This window comes from Rhipicephalus microplus, chromosome 9, assembly GCF_043290135.1.
Source record: "Rhipicephalus microplus isolate Deutch F79 chromosome 9, USDA_Rmic, whole genome shotgun sequence".
NCBI lineage: Eukaryota > Metazoa > Arthropoda > Arachnida > Ixodida > Ixodidae > Rhipicephalus > Rhipicephalus microplus.
The window spans coordinates 101,169,230-101,186,253 of NC_134708.1; the positions used below are offsets into that span (position 1 = coordinate 101,169,230).

At 41.6% G+C, this 17,024-nt stretch overlaps 1 protein-coding gene across 4 annotated transcripts; it reads left to right on the top strand.

The window, feature by feature from the left end:
- The first annotated feature begins 730 nt into the window (after window positions 1-730).
- Window positions 731-16,680, top strand: LOC142772065 (uncharacterized). 4 transcript variants are annotated; one of them, XR_012886266.1, is made up of 4 exons: window positions 1,480-1,816; window positions 4,705-4,814; window positions 8,373-8,582; window positions 12,739-16,680. XR_012886266.1 is itself a non-coding variant. In XM_075874166.1 (3 exons), the coding sequence occupies exon 3, from the start codon at window positions 14,947-14,949 to the stop codon at window positions 16,330-16,332; it is 1,386 nt and encodes a 461-aa protein (XP_075730281.1). In that variant the 5' UTR covers window positions 731-1,816; window positions 4,705-8,582; window positions 12,739-14,946; the 3' UTR covers window positions 16,333-16,680. The 4 variants fall into 4 exon arrangements, 3 of the variants coding, with proteins under 3 accessions (XP_075730281.1, XP_075730280.1, XP_075730282.1); XM_075874166.1 differs by having other exon boundaries at window positions 731-1,816; window positions 4,705-8,582; XM_075874165.1 differs by having other exon boundaries at window positions 1,449-1,816; window positions 8,373-16,680.
- The last annotated feature ends 344 nt before the right edge of the window (window positions 16,681-17,024 follow it).

Consider the following 17,024-nt stretch of genomic DNA (forward strand, 5'->3'; position numbering starts at 1 on the left):
CCATTTTAAACTATCTATATGTATACATAAAATTTCTACTGCGAGTTAAGCTACGTAGCACTCCATAACTCTTCCTTTTATTAAGGACAATTTTTCAAACAATCAACATTATTCATTTTCTGTCTGATGACTTCGTGCCCGCTATTCTTGGTTTGGCTCGATCACAATTGTGCAGCCCTTATTTTGGAGGAATCAAAAAACATCAACCAAAATATATTTTGGAACTGCTTCTCGGTGATATTGCCTTCCCTCAACTGCCACAGCTTGAGATGAGTCATGTAGCAAGTCTCGCCCATACCTAGGGCCTACCCTTGAAGAAACTGGTCCGGCTGTGAAATGCTCAGTTTTTTCTCAAATAAATTTTTTGGTTTGAGTTTTCTCACTTCTCCAGTCCCTTCACAATCAATCAGACCCATTGTTCCCCTTAGTCCTTAATTTTGTTAAAAATATGAAATAAATAAAAAAATTAATAATGAAAATAAAAATCATAATAACTGTTGCGCAAAAACACAGTCCCACATACGTACTTGAACGCAATATTGCTTTTATTTTGTTTTAGAACCTAAGGAATTAGAAAAGATAGCAGTACAATAAAAACGTTGAAAAAAAACAAAAAAAATTAAACTTGGCGGGACTCGAACCTGCGCCACTTAGTTGTGCTCGCGTACGTGAACTGAGTGCGTTAGCTTGCTAAGCTATTCGCGCTGAAGGTAGCATGATGTTTAAGTTATGTATATAAATTTGCTTTTTACACGCTATGTGTTGGTATATTTATGTACGATATGCGATCGTATCTATTGTTGTGTGCATATGTTTTGGGATTGTATATACGTCACATGCTTTTCGCATGTCTTTCAACTATAGATTGCTGCACCGCCGCGGATGAAAACAAGTATTTTTACACCCACACACAAGCTTGAGCAGTTGAAGGTTGTTTCCCGGGGCTCTCTTGCGATTGAGTCGGCCACCACAGGGAATTAGAGTGATACGCCGTTAATCCCTGCATCTAGCTGTATTCCACTTAGTAGCGCTATCGCTTGATGACAAATCGAGCGCGGGGCGCGACGCTATTGCGCACGACCATGCCTCGCGTAGCGGCGACATCAGCTGATTGCGCCGGCCGGCTTGCTTCGATTTGCTTCAGAGCAAAGAAATGTCATACCTTGAAAGATTGCGTACTGCACTATGTCAAAATGTTACTGCTTTGTAGCCATCCTATGATTCATTGAGAATTGATAACTCTGATATCACTACTGTAGAGCTTTGCGTCGGCGACACGCACCGAACGTGAAACCGCACTACGTCTGTCGTAGAAGCAGTAGAAGGCTGTCGTCTGCTGGAACAAAAACAAAACAAAGACCTGCAAAAATATTCATAAGTTGTAACTTGTTTTTTGAATAACCGTTTATCACTTTTAAAGTTATTTTGCCAGATAACATACATTTTTTTTCAGTTTATAGCAGCGACAGATGTTTTTTTTTATTTTTCTCACACAGCTATCCAAGTCAAATCCATTCACAGCTAAAGCCACATGTTGTTTGTCTTCTTTGTTTCTGTGAGCATGCCGTTTCGGTGCGTGTCTCATGTGTTCGCGCTGCTACACACGAGAGCACGAAATGTTAAATTTACGCAAGGAAGCGCCGTTCCTCGTTCGTGTGATGTGCTAAGATTGCGCCCTATTCCCGCGGTTGTCCGAGTGCGGATCAAGTGCGAGTCGTCCAAGGAATCGGCGGGTTGGGCGGGCGCTCGAAGGACTCCGAGGTGACGGCTGACGCCTGTGGTCGCTTCCCTCAGGACAGTGTGAAAGAAACTAAAGGTAAGGGGGACACTTTTTTATGCAGACCAAGTATGCCACTGAGTGCAAGTGTGTGTTGCTGCACTCGAACCAGGCGTCGCGAAACGGCAACCTTACGCGCCTTTGCGAGGGCGGTTGCCGATTCGCTTTGACAACGCTAACGCCAGCAGAGCCATGGCGCATCGGCGCGGCCTTACTGGAGCTAATTCGAGACAACTGCGGCAACGTGCATGTGTATGGTGATCGATTTTTTCATATGTGCAATGTAGTGAGGAAGACGCACACGGCGCTTGCTACGTTGTTGATTAAACGAAGCCTGCAGTGCCATTTCATGCAAAGCAGCATTTTGTTTACGTTCGCGGGCGATACAATTTGTAACTTGGCTCGATTCACCTAGCCAACCGCCTAAGTGGGTTGATTAGCATACGTTCACGGTAGAGCGTTATTATGCCCCTAAACAGTGGCGTGTGCTTGTTGAAAGATATAATGTGTGTGCCTAGTGTAGAGAGCGAGGTTTTCGTGCAATCTGCATGTGTACCTGCAAGACGCCTTTGCTTGTAACTAATAATGTACCGGCCAGCACCTACATTGTACGCCTGACTTTGAAGAAAACTTGCATGCACAATGTGAGATTTTGTAATCTGCCAGAGTTGCTTTTTATAAAATAATACACTGCCAGCATGTTCAAAATATGTTTCGCTGCTGTGTGGCAGGGGTGCGGTTATCACGCTGTTGTGTAGTTGCTGATGCAAGCACTTATAGTTTTGATGCGTTAATATTTCTCATCTAACTCATCAGGTGTTTGGCTGTTTCAGCACAAACAAGGCAAAAAGAGACGGAAGACGGGTAATGACAGGACCAGTGCCGACTTTTGTTCGCAGGAGAATACCCATGTTGGTGTAATTATTGTGACAGCCTTTCTGTGTTGCTTTTTTGCCCAATTTATGCAACAACAAAGTTGTCAGCAATATGAGAGAGAACACTGAAATTAGCTTTTAAAGATCATGGTGACTAAATGCCTAGTAACTCACAGCACAAAGTAACAACAAAAGACATCAGTATGATCAATGTGGATGAGTACAGTCTTGCATCTAAAAAATATATTGTGCAAAATGTTGCCTAAGTAAGAAACCTCTCTATGTTTGCAAATAGTGTGACGTCACTTCGAGCACCGTGCCAGCCATTCCCTCCCTCTGTGCAAGGGCTGGTTGGCAAGGAAGTTGTTTGTGACGTTCCTGATAGACCACCGAGATGTATGCGATTCTAAACCTGTAGCCTAATATATACGTAATCTTTTGTGCAGTTACATCGCTGCATCTGACACCTACAACTTATTTGCATATTTACATTGCTCCCTTAGGACCTAACACACAAACTTGTTGTTTGCATTGTCACTTCATGAATATCGAGCGGTAAAGGTACTGAGTATATGTGAAACAAGAATCTCTGCTTATTACATGAAGAAATATGAGGCCTTCGATAAAACGAGTTATACCTTTATTGAGCTTGCGTACTCGTCGGGGTGATTCATACATGCAGCTTCAGCAAATGGTATCTTCCAGCCCGGTGACCTTGCAATTTTTTTCTGCACACAGCGCAAACACCGAGATGTACCCACTCGCAGATGGTCACGTCAAGTGCATATTTTCCTTGACTAAAATGTCGAATCAAGTTTTTTCATCGACCGGTCCCGGCCATGAGTGCTAGTCTTCGTAAACAAGACACATTGTTATTGACACTGCACACACCACACTCAGTATTCTCAGTTGAACCGATATTCTCAATACCTTTCAATGCACACTACATGCCGCAATCAACAGTGCACATTTTTGAAGACTATGCCGCTGTTGCTCGCACAGGCCACCACGTGTGTTCACTTCTTCAAGATAAACAGACAGCGTGGCAAATATTTTACCACACAGTTTACCACACAGCTGGATGTTTGCTGACACATACTACAGCTAATGTCGACATTGTAACGTGAAGTGTAAGCTTTGAAAAATTAAAACTTGCCCCAGACACCGCACGACTGTACCGGGCTGAGCCACCAGCGGGAGTGTTTTTCCAGCCACACCTTTTACATGTGCCAGTGACATCATGCTGTGACGTACCTCGGTAGGGGCCTATCGCTGCATACTTTATGTGAATGAGGGTCCTGTTAGTGAAAGCAGGCATTGTTGATTTCGTAACTTGTTCATGCCCAACTGGACCTTCATTTGCACAAGTTGTCTGACTGATATTCAGGCGAACTTTTGTGTAATAAATTATACAGTTGGCAGTCTGTGCTTGCCCCATACTGTTGTTACTGGTGTTTCTTGTTGTTACTTTGCACTGCTCATAACTACTCACCTACACAAACTAGCCTATCTTGCCGCTGTTTTGGACAAGATGCAGCAGGCAAGTGCGATAGTGTTCATAACTCTAAATTCTCGAGCAAAATTGATCGTTTCATATTCAGTTAGTTGCATTCATATCAGTACATTATAAGAAATCATTGATTAAACATGAATCCGTGTTCCTTTACATAATGTTCACAACTTTTATATCAAATTGAATGGTGTTTATAAAAAACATGGGTTTTAGCTAAACTTCATGCTCTTTTCTCGAAGAGCTGACAAAACGCTATTGCATGCTTACTTGCCATGAATTGGACTGTGTTCTAAATACATTGCAATTCTTCACCGGACTGCCAGCACACTTCACATTGGGGGAACATTTAATAACCATGCATTGATTAATTAAGAACGGAAAGAAAGAAGCGGCAGGCCGGGATACTTGATATTGGCATCCGTTTTGCTACCCAGCGCATTATCATGCAAACTTCCTATAGAGTGGTTATGCGTCTTGCATGTGTGTCTGTAAACCAAGAACTTTGTGTAGAACTATATTTATCTTACAAATGGTTGCAGGACTGTGGAGGCTGTAGGGCTGCTTAGGAATGGTGGAATCCCTGGACATGTGTTCAACCTTGCTGCATCAGTTCCTTGGTGTTTTCACGGCATCTTTACAGATGTGTTGGGTGAGTAAAGCAAGCAGGTTTCAACACAAGGAAAAGTATAATATGGCAGCACCTCTTGTTCGTGCCTTACATCCCAAGTATATCAAATATTTATCTTGCCTTGTGGCCTGTAATTTTTAAAGAGACACTTCTTTTTGCTTTATATTTGAGTCTTGATGCTTCGACAGCAATGTATTTGTGTTTGACAGCAAGTGTTCTTGAACAAATAACTGATCTCAATAATGACAAAACACCCTTCATACTTGGTCCTTAGCATAAGCTAGCAATTATCTGTAGCAGATTCAATTATTCATTTTTTGCTGGGATGATAATGGGCAAGTAGCAAAGGCAAGTTCAGATTGGAGTGGTCGGTGACGTCTGTTTAGGCTCTGCCATATTGCTTTGCAACCAGAGTTACTTGTGGCCACATATACAATGAAGCCACATGACGTGCATTCTAAATGAGATTACCATATCACATTTCACTGCATCTTAGTATGTGCCAAACAAATGCAGATATCATTAGCTTGCCACTATAAAGGGATCCTAAACCAACACAAGGTGGAAATTTAGTCCTGGTGTTGCAGCTGTGTATGACTCTACAATGGATACATAGCCGTGATAATTTGTCTATATGTGGTCGCAATAGTAATGTTACACACATTGTACGATACAAAAGAGGTCCTCGCTTATTTCGCTTTTTTTCGCTATGCTTCTTTCTTGTCTCTTCTTGCCATGTGCTCCTCCTCACTGTACAAGGAGCAAGAGCAGTGGGCATACAAACACATATTTAAAAAAAAATGTTGTAAGGTGAGCACTGAGAAGCTGAACACTTCCAAAAGGCTCAAAGAGGTAAAGGTATTGTTTCTTGCTACTTTTTGGGCACCCATAGCTAGTTGTGCTGCTGCAGTTAAAAAATAAATGAAATGTTAAAAATTAATTGGAGATGGTTTGGCACCCATAATTGCAGTTACATACAGAACTAGGTTTCAATGCGTAAGCAAAATCTGTTTACTCTAAATCAATCCTAATGATATCTGAAATTCAGGAAATATTCACAGAAAAGCTCAGGAAAAGGCTAAGTGGTTGCCCCTTGAATGTGAAGGAGATACCCTTCTTCTAAAAGGTCAATAGACAGTCTAGTAGTCTCGATATTACATGCACTATAAAATATTCTGGTGTGGTGCTTTTCATGCATGTTATAATGAGAGGGGTTTTTGATAGAACTGTTGTCACTTTGCCCTGCATTGCTGAAATTGTTCACATAGTTACAATACATGAATCACTTTATGCCTTTTGATTTTATGCAAATGGTTTGCTTACCCAGTGAGATTAACTTGATCTGGATAAAATCATAAATGCTCTAAATTTTTTTTTACTATGCAGCAGGTTTATTTTTAAAATACGCGACCATTGATGTGAACGCAGTTGGGGGCGTGCTTGATTAATCCTTCACTATCACCACTCTAACTACACCTGCTACAGTGCATAGTGTGACAAAAGTAATGGTACTTAACATTACTGGCAGCATACACTTTTATGTCTCAAAATAGGTTAAAAAGCCTGGTAAAAATGTGTGTACGTTTTTTTTTCGCTCCAACTAAATATTCGGGTCTACTCAAAGTAGCTTCCACTCTTTTAAGTTTCTCAAACTTTTAGGTGTTCAAAAGATTCAAAAGAAGTATCAATGCCATATACTTTCTTTGTCAGCCTACTCACCACTTTAATAATGAGAATTACCCGACAACATTACTCAGGAAAATATAGGGATGTTATAAAAAGTAATGTCAATTCAATTGTCAAAAAAATGTCAACCCATTAGTAACTTGCCGCCAAGTTACGTTTTCGTTCACTTTTCTTTTCACAATTTTGTTAAAGTTATTTTTGATAACATCACCTATAGTTTGTTTGGCATCATTGTCTGCTAGTTCTCATTATAATGTGTTCAACAAAGACAACAAACCCTTAAATTTATAGTTCTTTCCTTTACTCATGAATCTGAAACAGCGAATCTCAGTAATCTTAGCGGTGTGTGACTTGTTTTTTTTTTGATCAGTTGTGCATGTATTCAAGTACATGCATTTAGGTGGGAGGGCGAACTATTGCCTCCTCCTGTGACTAGCAGATTTTCTGAGAACGGACAGATGCATAATGCTGCCAAAGAAGTATAGGGATATTGGAAGTAATCGTAACGTAATTGCAATCGTAATGTAATTGCCAGTAGGCAAAAAAAGGTGTCCCACACTCGCCATAATGGTAACAGGCAGCGCTGACTGACTCTTCCATGTATAAATGCACATATATACCGTACAAAATTGAGAGGGATAGCCGCCATGGTAGCTCAGTTGATAGAGCATCCGACATGTTATTCGAAGTTCACAGGCTCGGTCCCTGTACAGGGCAGGTTATCTTTTTTTTTCCTGCCCCGCCACGGTGGTCTAGTGGTTAAGGTACTCGGCTGCTGACCCGCAGGTCGTGGGTTCGAATCCCGGCTGTGGCGGCTGCATTTCCGATGGAGGCGGAAATGTTGTAGGCCCGTGTACTCAGATTTGGGTGCACGTTAAAGAACCCCAGGTGGTCAAAATTTCCGGAGCCCTCCACTACGGCGTCTCTCATAATCATATGGTGGTTTTGGGACGTTAAACCCCACAGATCAATCAATATCTTTTTTTCCTTCTACTTTTCTTTCTTCACAATTACAACACTTCTATTCTTCTTGAAGATTTTCTGGTGTAAAAAAGGTACCTTATAATCTGAAGAGGCAAACAGAATGTGCCAGTGTACGAGTTAGCTCTTGTAGTGGTTACAAGTAAGATATGTTTTGAAGATTAAATCATTCTGCCACTTGCCTAAAGAATGGCTACAGGACATGGCGCTGGATGCACTTTGTTATTTTTGAATCAAGCTATCTTGTATTCTATTTTTATAAATTACATGGGATACACATGACGGTATCACACACTTTAACGCCACAAAGATTATACAGTGAACAATGTTATAAATGCGAAATTGCATAAGGATAAGGTGAAAACTGCACCCTCAACGAGAATCTACAGAAAGCACAGGGTGCAGGTGTCATTCCTTCTGCCCGTGCTTTTCAAGTGCGAGCTGTTTTCACCTCGTTCTGACCAACTAACTAGATTGAGATGTGTTGTTATAGTGCAAGAGGATGCTCCACGGGAAACTAGGTTTGTCTCAAACTCTGTGTGTGTCTTTCAACCTATATGGTGCCCGGTTCAAGAGTTCATGCAGACCAGATCGTGTAAAACAGGACCGTGTAAAATGGACCGTGTAAATAAAAAAAATGGACCATGTAAATAAACAGGATCGTGTAAAATGTCGTTTTAGTGTGCAACTGTAGTTGTGGTTGTGCTGAATGACCTTTCTTTATATACACTACATAACAAACTTGCTTCTTTAGAGTCGAGTGCATCTTCGGATCGATTGTAAATGTTTGCATATGCGAGGCCTTAAGTTTTATAAGAAATTCCTCAGTGTGCCACGAGGAAATGTGTGTTCAGCGAAAATTTGTATATCATTATATACAACTCTTAAAGCCTCGTCTACAACTTTATGCAGGTTGACCTTGAGCAGAAAATGAGGAGCGGCATCAGCCCCCAGAAAAGAGCAAGCACCCTCCAAGCTCCCGAAGCTCTCTTCGACAGGAACAGCAAGGTCACTGTGTGGCATTGAAAACCATTGCAAGGAGTGCCTTATCAGTACACTGTGCTGCTCTTTCATCGCAGAAGACGAAGTTGACCACTCCAGAGGAACTTCACGCTGTGTATTGTGAGTGCTTCAGTGGTTTTGTTTTTGTCCAGCCAGCAGTTAAGAAATCATGTGTCAGATTCAGCCAGGATGGCTAGAGGGAGTCGGGCAGGCATGTTTGGACATTTGTCTAGCCAAGTAGTGCCAATTTTCGCACTGGTCCTGTTGGAGTTACTGCCAGAATCACAGAAGCTACGTCACCTCTCTAAATGTACAGATGTGTCGGGGAAGATTAGCTGCATTAGGTTTTTCTATAACTGATAGCTGCCAACATTCTTCATTATACAGGAGTTTTGTTCCTCCTCACTTATGGGTGTAAAGCCCTCTACAGAAAAAATGCAACACGTCTACTTCCAGAAAACTCCAAGGCCCTACTTGTAGGTTTTTTCGGCTTGTATCATAAGCACCTCGTTTGGGGTACATGAACATTTTATAAACATGTACAGCGAAAATTTTGGGTGGCTGGTCGTTTTGTCGTTATCTTGTTCCTCGCAGTATTCTTAAGCATGTTGTGCATTACGTTGTCAATCTGGTTCATGTGCATAGAAGACATTACGAAGTTTCAGGCTACAGTATAAAAAGCCTGGAAGCAAGCTATCAATAATTTTTTAACAGAGTTGCTTAATCTGATACATGATACATCACTAAACTTTCGTGCGTATTCATCAATGTAAGCTCGTCTTAGTGTTATCCAAAATGAAGATGTGAGTCGACAGATGGAAACATCTAGTGGGGTAATCAGGGTGAACAGTAGAAGTGCTTCAGACAGGCTGGCCGATGTTGCGATAGGAGGACCAATTTTTAGAAGTCACCTTGTCATCCTTGGCGTGTTAGTTTAAATGGGGTCAGTAATGACATCATCTATTGGTATAGGCGTGTGTGCATGTTGGAAATGTTTGTCTGAAAAAAAAAACCTATAACGCAGAAGAGTGCAGCCCTTGCTTCTTTTCAAGTTAGGTTGCGCTGATACAAAGTGTTCTCCTGTTGGAGGTTGGGGGTAAGGGAAGCAAAAAAAAGATAAATGATAGAAAAGAAGAAAAAAGAAGAAAGAAAAGGGGAATGCAAAGTAAAAGTAGTGCTACACTGCTCCTACTTTGCATCCCCCCTTTTCTTCTTTTTTTCCCTTGTTTTATTTTTTCACCTTTTTTGTTACATTTGCATTGTCCCATCTAGTGCATGAATCAATGACACATGGCTTTGCTATAGCAAAGATGCCTATGTGGTGTTAGATTGAACAGTGCATTGTACTTCATTTAGTTAATTACAGACTGATCATTCTTGCAATAAGTGCTTCCTGTCTATCACCACACATGTTCAATTGAAAAGTTTGTGCTTGGCTCTTAGTATGCTGGTATATAGCTTGTGTCTTGGACTACTCAAAATGAATGTTATTTTGCTGCTGTTTATGGTAATGAATTTATCCAACATGAAAATATCTTGCCTTGTGAACGTTGTTTGACCTGCCTTTCTTTTTCTTTCCTATGCAGGCATTGTATGTGAGGGAGGCAGTAACAGAGAGGTGATAGCTTGAGCTTCGGAAGAATAAATGCTGGCAGTGAGGCAATTACGCATCAAACATCCCAGCCATTTTGCCAACCGTCCTAAATGTGTTTTGAAAAAAAAATATTGTGCTCGTTTACTGTATTTTTCTGAAAACAGCAAAATGCTAAAGTATATCGCAGAGAACAAAATATTAGGCCACGTTGGTGCCTTCTGCACTTCCCAGGATGTCGTCTGGGTGTTGTTTGTAAAAAGTAAAGTGTTTCAAAAATACTGCCTCTTCTACACCAAATTCGGTCTTGGTATTAAGTAAAGGTGCTTGTGTGTAGTGCATGAAGCTCAGTAATATTAGTGCAATTTTTTCGCCACATCAAAAGCAAGGAAGCAGTTCTCTTTATATGGCAAGTTATATGATTACACTTTGTCTTAAAGTAGAAATGAATTTTTGAAGTTTTCTTATGATGGCTGTTTTCTGCATTTGATATACGACAGCTTCCATTCCGAAGTTCCCCATAGCCCTCAATAGGAGACTTCAAAAATCATTTTCCTCATTTAAACAAAATTTGTAATGATAACACTTGCCATGTAACAAGAACTGTTTATTTGCTTTCAACTTACATATAAAAGTAATTTTCAATTAGACAAACACACAGCTCAAATTGCATCTCAATGTGGACAAAAACGATTATATAGTGATATTTGTAATCTGGACCTAACATAATTTTTTTTCGTAAAATATAACTTCTGTGCAGTGAGTATTTGTGGCTCAAATATTCATACAAAATGCAGTATTGCCATACAAGAAATGCAAACGATAAACAGTTTGGCGGAATTCTTCAAAGCCTATGTAGCAGAAAAATTGCACTAATGTTACTTGACTTCAAATACTTTAAGAAGCATCTTTACTTAATATGTAGATCAAATTTGATGTGGCAAGAAAAAGCGGTACTTTGAAATTTTTCTCACAAATAACACCCGCACGACATTCTGCGAAATTCTGAAGGTACCCACGTGACCACTACTCTTTTCTCTTCAAAACATTTCTGCAAATAACTATTTTCAGAAGACTAAATTACCATCATTTTTTAAATTATACATCTGTGATGGTCGCCAGGCAGTATGGTTTGTATGTTTGGTGTAGAATAGCCCAGTGCAAAAAACAACAAATGGCTGAGCATCCTTTGACGCTCGGGCAATTTCGAAAGCATTTGTTTGTTAGCAGCAATTCAGTTAAGCCCTTGTCTTTATGCTTAGGCCCAGAAACAAAACACAAGTAACTAAAGTAGTCCTAAGAGTCATGTAGTCTCACTGTTCCAAGGCTTGTGGAGCCTAATTTAGTGCAAGCTTCACCATTTTTTTAAAATTCAGATTCAACCAACAGGTTTTGGAGGCACAGTGCATTTTCAGCTAACTTGTTTCACACCAGTTACTTAGATAAAAAGCGGAAAGTAGAGGTAAAAATACCATTTTAAAGGCATTGTAGGTAATAACAAAAAGGACTGCTTTCTTTTTTTGTGTGGTGCTTTGCCTGAACGCTGTGCTTTTTGTGGTATAGTTCATTGTCTAGTGAACATAGGCCTTAAAAACTAACATTAGCCATGTTGAGGTCGATTTCTTGGTTATAGTCATAGGAGACATATAAATAATTATGACTTCAAACTTGATTGTTCTTTTGAAGATTTTTTCCTTGCATAATGATATTTGAGAGTCTTAGTCAATTTTGTTATAAGAAAACGTGATGTCATAATATGGTCACTTTTTGTAGAGTCGTTCAGTTCTACCTTACCTTTTACATTCCTAATAGAGCAGTTATTTTCAATATCGGTATTTAAAATGGAATGAGCATGCTGTATGTAGTAAGGTGTAAGCACTTACAGATAGCACATGCAACCAACTTTTCTGTTGGCAGTTTATTTCTGTTATTCTTGATTTATATGCGGGGTTTCACGTCCGAAAACCACTATATGATTATGAGAGACGCCGTAGTAGAGGGCACTGGAAACTTCGACCACTTGGGGTTCTTTAACGTACACCCAAATCTGAGCACACGTGCCTACAGCATTTCTGCCTCCATCGGAAATGGAGCCGGGGTTTGATACCGCGACATGCGGGTCAGCAGCCGAATTACTGTTACTCTTGCTCCCCTATATGTGTGCAGTTCGGTTATAGTTATCTGGCTTGCACAGATTTTTAATGGCACCTGCCTGGTCCTGCTTGCTTTCATGGTAATTTTAACCTTCATAAGTTGCTTAGGTTTAACTCTCAAAATTGTTCAAGATGCCAATTGTGTGCACAAACTGTATAGTATAAAGGCAGCAGATGTACATGCACACACTATTAAATGAACACTGAGAGCTTTCACTTGCAGTTCCTAAAGTTTTACTGTGCAGGAAGCGTTTAAATTGTAATTTCATGAGGACATAATAATCGATTATCTCTACCATTGAAAATCGTGACAACCTAGTTATTTTCACTGTGATAAGCATGCTGTTTTTTTTTTGATGTGGCAGAACTAATTTATACACTCATTCCTTCTATTATTCACATATGCATAACATGAAGGATTGTCTGCCTTAAATTTTCAGTTTCATTCTGTGTGTTATATTTCTTGTGCATGTAAACTATTGTGCTAACATGTGTCTCTGACATTATTTGTGCCAATTATTTTCATTTCCAGGTGCCTATGAAGGACACATAAGTTCTATCGCAGTGACCTTCGAAATTTACAGTGGTGCCGGAGCCTCAAGCAGCATTTCGCCGATCTCCACAAGGCATTCATGAGATAAACACAGCGCCACACTTTCACAGTGCTATGATTATTATTTATGTTTAAACATTTCGTTCTAAAATTGCTGTTACATTGTGCCACCATCCTGTGGCTTAGGTGGAGCTCGTGAAATTGCGGTGCAGTCACCTCATTTGTGTACGATCAAACTGCAATGTCACTATTCACAGCTGGAGCATACAGACAAATAAAAAAAACATATTGATTGTAGCAGGGCTGATGTGTATATTAATGCTTCTCTATTGATAATAATAACTTTATAAGTTCTTTAAGTCTTGCATAGAACACTGCATTAATGTGTTGCAATGTAACCACCATTTATGATCGCTAGCATGTTAATTTAGTAGTTTTGTAATGTATTTTATTTAAAAGGTAATTTTGCTTCTGCATCACAACAATTAGTAAGATGCCGATGATTCAATCCCTCATCATGCACATTTAAGAAATATTGTGATTTGTACACAGTATTGCATGTACTCAAGATGTGGACATCTATTCAATTTACACATTATATTGCTTTGCACTAGATTCAGACGTAACATGCACACATTTCAGTAGTTTCCGCATGATACGTCTTTCCATAAGATGCGAGGCCCGCATCATACGTCTTATGCGGAGCCCGCATCATACGTCTTATGCGGAGTCCGCATCATACGTCTTCCATATTCCAATAATTCCGTATGTGAGGTCTCCGCATCTTACGGAACGTTTCAGTAGAGAAGACTACAAAGAGTGGGTGTCTCAGCTTAAACAGGATGTAGCTCTTAGCGAAAAAGTAGCCCCAGCAGCACATATCCGTGATCCAGTAGACAGCAGGCTACTCCACCTATGGGAGGCCTATCAGAGCTTGGAGAAACAATGGCTCAAGCATTAATATAATCGTAAACTAAAACACAAAATGTCACAAACTCTCCAGCTTGTAACTGAACACGCGGCTGAACTTTCATCGCAGCAATGGAACCAGATATGTAACCGGCTCGACGGTACTCTACGTACGAAGAACTCTTGGTCCCTGCTTCGCCATATGTTAGATCCATGCTCCTCGCGATGTGAAAGTAATAAGCGAACTACGAAACTCTTGTTTGAAGTAGAAAAACAAGGGCAAGACGTTGAAACTGCTCTTAAATCTACGTATTTCCCTGGCCCAAGGCAAGAATTGTTACCTACCTACAATGGAGCTCCCAATGCAGACTTGGATGCACCAATTGCAGAGGCGGAAGTTTAGGCTGCCCTAATCAAACTTCGCACCACATCTGCTCCAAGACTAGATGGAATTACTTACAAAACACTCCAAAATTTAGACTCCAAGTCAGTGGGAGCTCCTACCGATTACATGAATCAACAATGGGAGCAGGGCACGCTGCCCCAGGAATGGAAGTCAGCTAAGGTGACTTTCATACCCAAACATAGTAAGCCGTTAGACCTTAACAATTTGAAACCGATCTCTCTTACCTCATGTACAGGAAAACTGATGGAGCATGTAATTCTCAATCGTCTTAATCGCTACATGGAACAAGAAAAACTGTTTCCCTCCACCATGTACGGCTTCCGAGCCGGGACGCTCCACTCAGGATGTCATGCTGCAGCTTAAGGAGGACGTGCTAAATCCTACTTTTCCGCACATCACCAGAGCCATCCTTCCATTGGACCTGACTAAGGCTTTTGATAATGTTTCTCACTCCTCGATTTTACAATCGCTTAGTGAACTAAACGTAGGCTCCCGCACGCACAGGTATGTCTCTGCCTTTCTCAGCAATAAGTCCGTCTGCCTACAGTTGGGCACTTTCAAAACCGATACCTTCATGCTAGGTAGCAAGGGAACGCCCCAGGGATCGGTTTTGTCCCCGTTCCTTTTTAACGTTACTCTCATACCGCTAGCGCGGCAACTTGCCAAAGTTTCTTCCATCAATCACTCCTTGTACGCGGATGACATCACCATCTGGGTCAATACTGGCAACCATGGAGAAATAGAATCGAAGCTTCAGTTGGCCGCTGACATTGTTGTTAAACACGCCAACAATATTGGGCTCACCTGCTCGGCGGCTAAATCGAAACTCCTAGTAATTGACCTTAAAAAGCAAGATACATGTCATTCAAGTCATGCTTGATGACACCCCTATTCGCAGGGTAAATAAAATCAATATTTTAGGCCTTAATAATTCCGACAATGGCTCGAACGCTGACACCATAAAGTTATTCCGCACCTCAGTTCAAAATACAGCTTCCCTCATTAAGCGCATATCCAATCGTCATCGCGGCATGAGAGAAGCAGACACACGCCACCTCATACAGGCCTTTTGCCTATGCAGAATTACCTATTCTATTTCCTACCTCTATTTCTCACTTACGGAGATCGATCAACTTAACAGACTCATTCGTAATGCCTATAAAACTGCGCTCCATCTCCCTAAATCAACAGCCACGGATAAACTACTTCAACTTGGGGTGCACAACACTCTAGGAGAGCTTGTAGAGGCGCATCTTTTCAGCCAATATCAAAGACTATCACTCACAGAAACAGGACAGGTACTCCTGCGCCGAATTGGAATCAACGTTCCTGGTCATACCACGGCCACGCACGAAGTTCCCGTCACTGTTAGCAGCAATCTATTATTCCCGCCACTCCCTAAAAATACTCACCCAGAACATAATCGGGCGCGACGGGAAGCTCGAGCCAAGTCCCTTCAGAAGCGCTTCCCTCCTAGTTCTCCTGCAGTCTATGCAGACGCAGCCGAATATGTAGATCATCGAGCTTTCGTGGTAGCCGTCGTAGATGGATTTCAAAAACTGATCGCTAGTGCGTCTCTTCCAAATTCGACAGAATCCCTGGAAGCAGAGGAGGCGGCAATTGCTTTAGCCATTGTTCACTCCTCCGCTGAGTATATTTTTTCTGATTCAAAAACTGCAATTCGTAATTTCGCCACTTTCCGAATTCATTCTCCGGCTGCTAAAATTCTTGAATCATCTCTTCCGCCTGATCGCCTCATCACCCTCCTCTGGGTCCCTGCGCACTGTGGACACCCAGGCAACACGGCCGCTCACACCCAAGCCCGAGCACTCGCCAACCGGGCTCACAGCGACCTGCCTTCGCTTCGAAATGCCAGGGATCGACTCCTCAGCTATCACGATATCACGCTATGTTACCGAAATTCCCGCCTAACGTATCCCCCGCCACATAAATCTCTCTCCAGATGTGACCAGGCTTTGTGGCGCAGACTTCAAACGGCCACAGTAACGACTCCTTTTCTTCTCTCCCTTTTTACACATGGCGAAACCTCGCATCATTGCAACTTATGTCCTAGCACCAGAGCCGACTTCCAGCACATATTTCTGAATTGTCCAAACAAACCCAAGCCTCCGTGGCAAGGGTCAGAACACCAGGAGCGATGGGAGGCTGCTCTGCGCAGCTCGCAACCAGGTTTACAGCTCCGGACAGTGAGCTGGGCCAGAAGGGTCGCCGAAGCACAGTCGTGTCCAGCCACCTAGAACGGCCCGAGGGCTCGTCGTCATCCTGATTCCACTTCCCCAACCACACCCCCCCCCCTCAAATGATTCCTTTATGAATCAATAAAGTTGATTACCTACCTACCTACTTCGTTTTTTTTATTCATCCAGTTGTTCCTGATGCATTTCAGTATGTGCACAGGGTCTACGACATAAAACAGAGGCCGATTGTTGTCGGCTGGATGAGGATATACAATGCTTACTTCCTGTTTCTCTGAGAAACACGACATCATTTTGCGGTTGAGGAAATTGTTGTCGGTAATTACAGCAATGACCCTGAGGCCCATAGACTCCACTTCTAAAATTACTTTCCTGCAGAACTCATGTAGAATTTCGGCGGTCATTTTAGCAACAGGAAGAACGTGAAGCACATCTTTGTTTGATGACAAGATCGACTGAAGCATGAAAACATGAGCGGTTGTGGCTGCCTCTTCAGAATTGGCTGCAGATCTAACTATGCTGCCCCCTTTATAATCGAAGTATGGCTTGATATGAATTTCATCAACCATTAGCGTCACAGTCTTTTCGTGCGGCTGCATGCACTTCACTCTTTCTCGAATGTAGGAGAGGAAGTTCGCTTCGTTTTGCTCCTTCAGTGGATCGCCTCCATACTTGGAACAAACGCGGCGCAGGGTTGCAGGATGGGGTAAAGTCAACGTCGACGCTGATCTGGC

Excerpts from the sequence above, each read along its gene's own strand:
- LOC142772065 (XM_075874166.1), top strand. The coding sequence starts at position 14,947 with ATGCTTGATGACACCCCTATTCGCAGGGTAAATAAAATCAATATTTTA.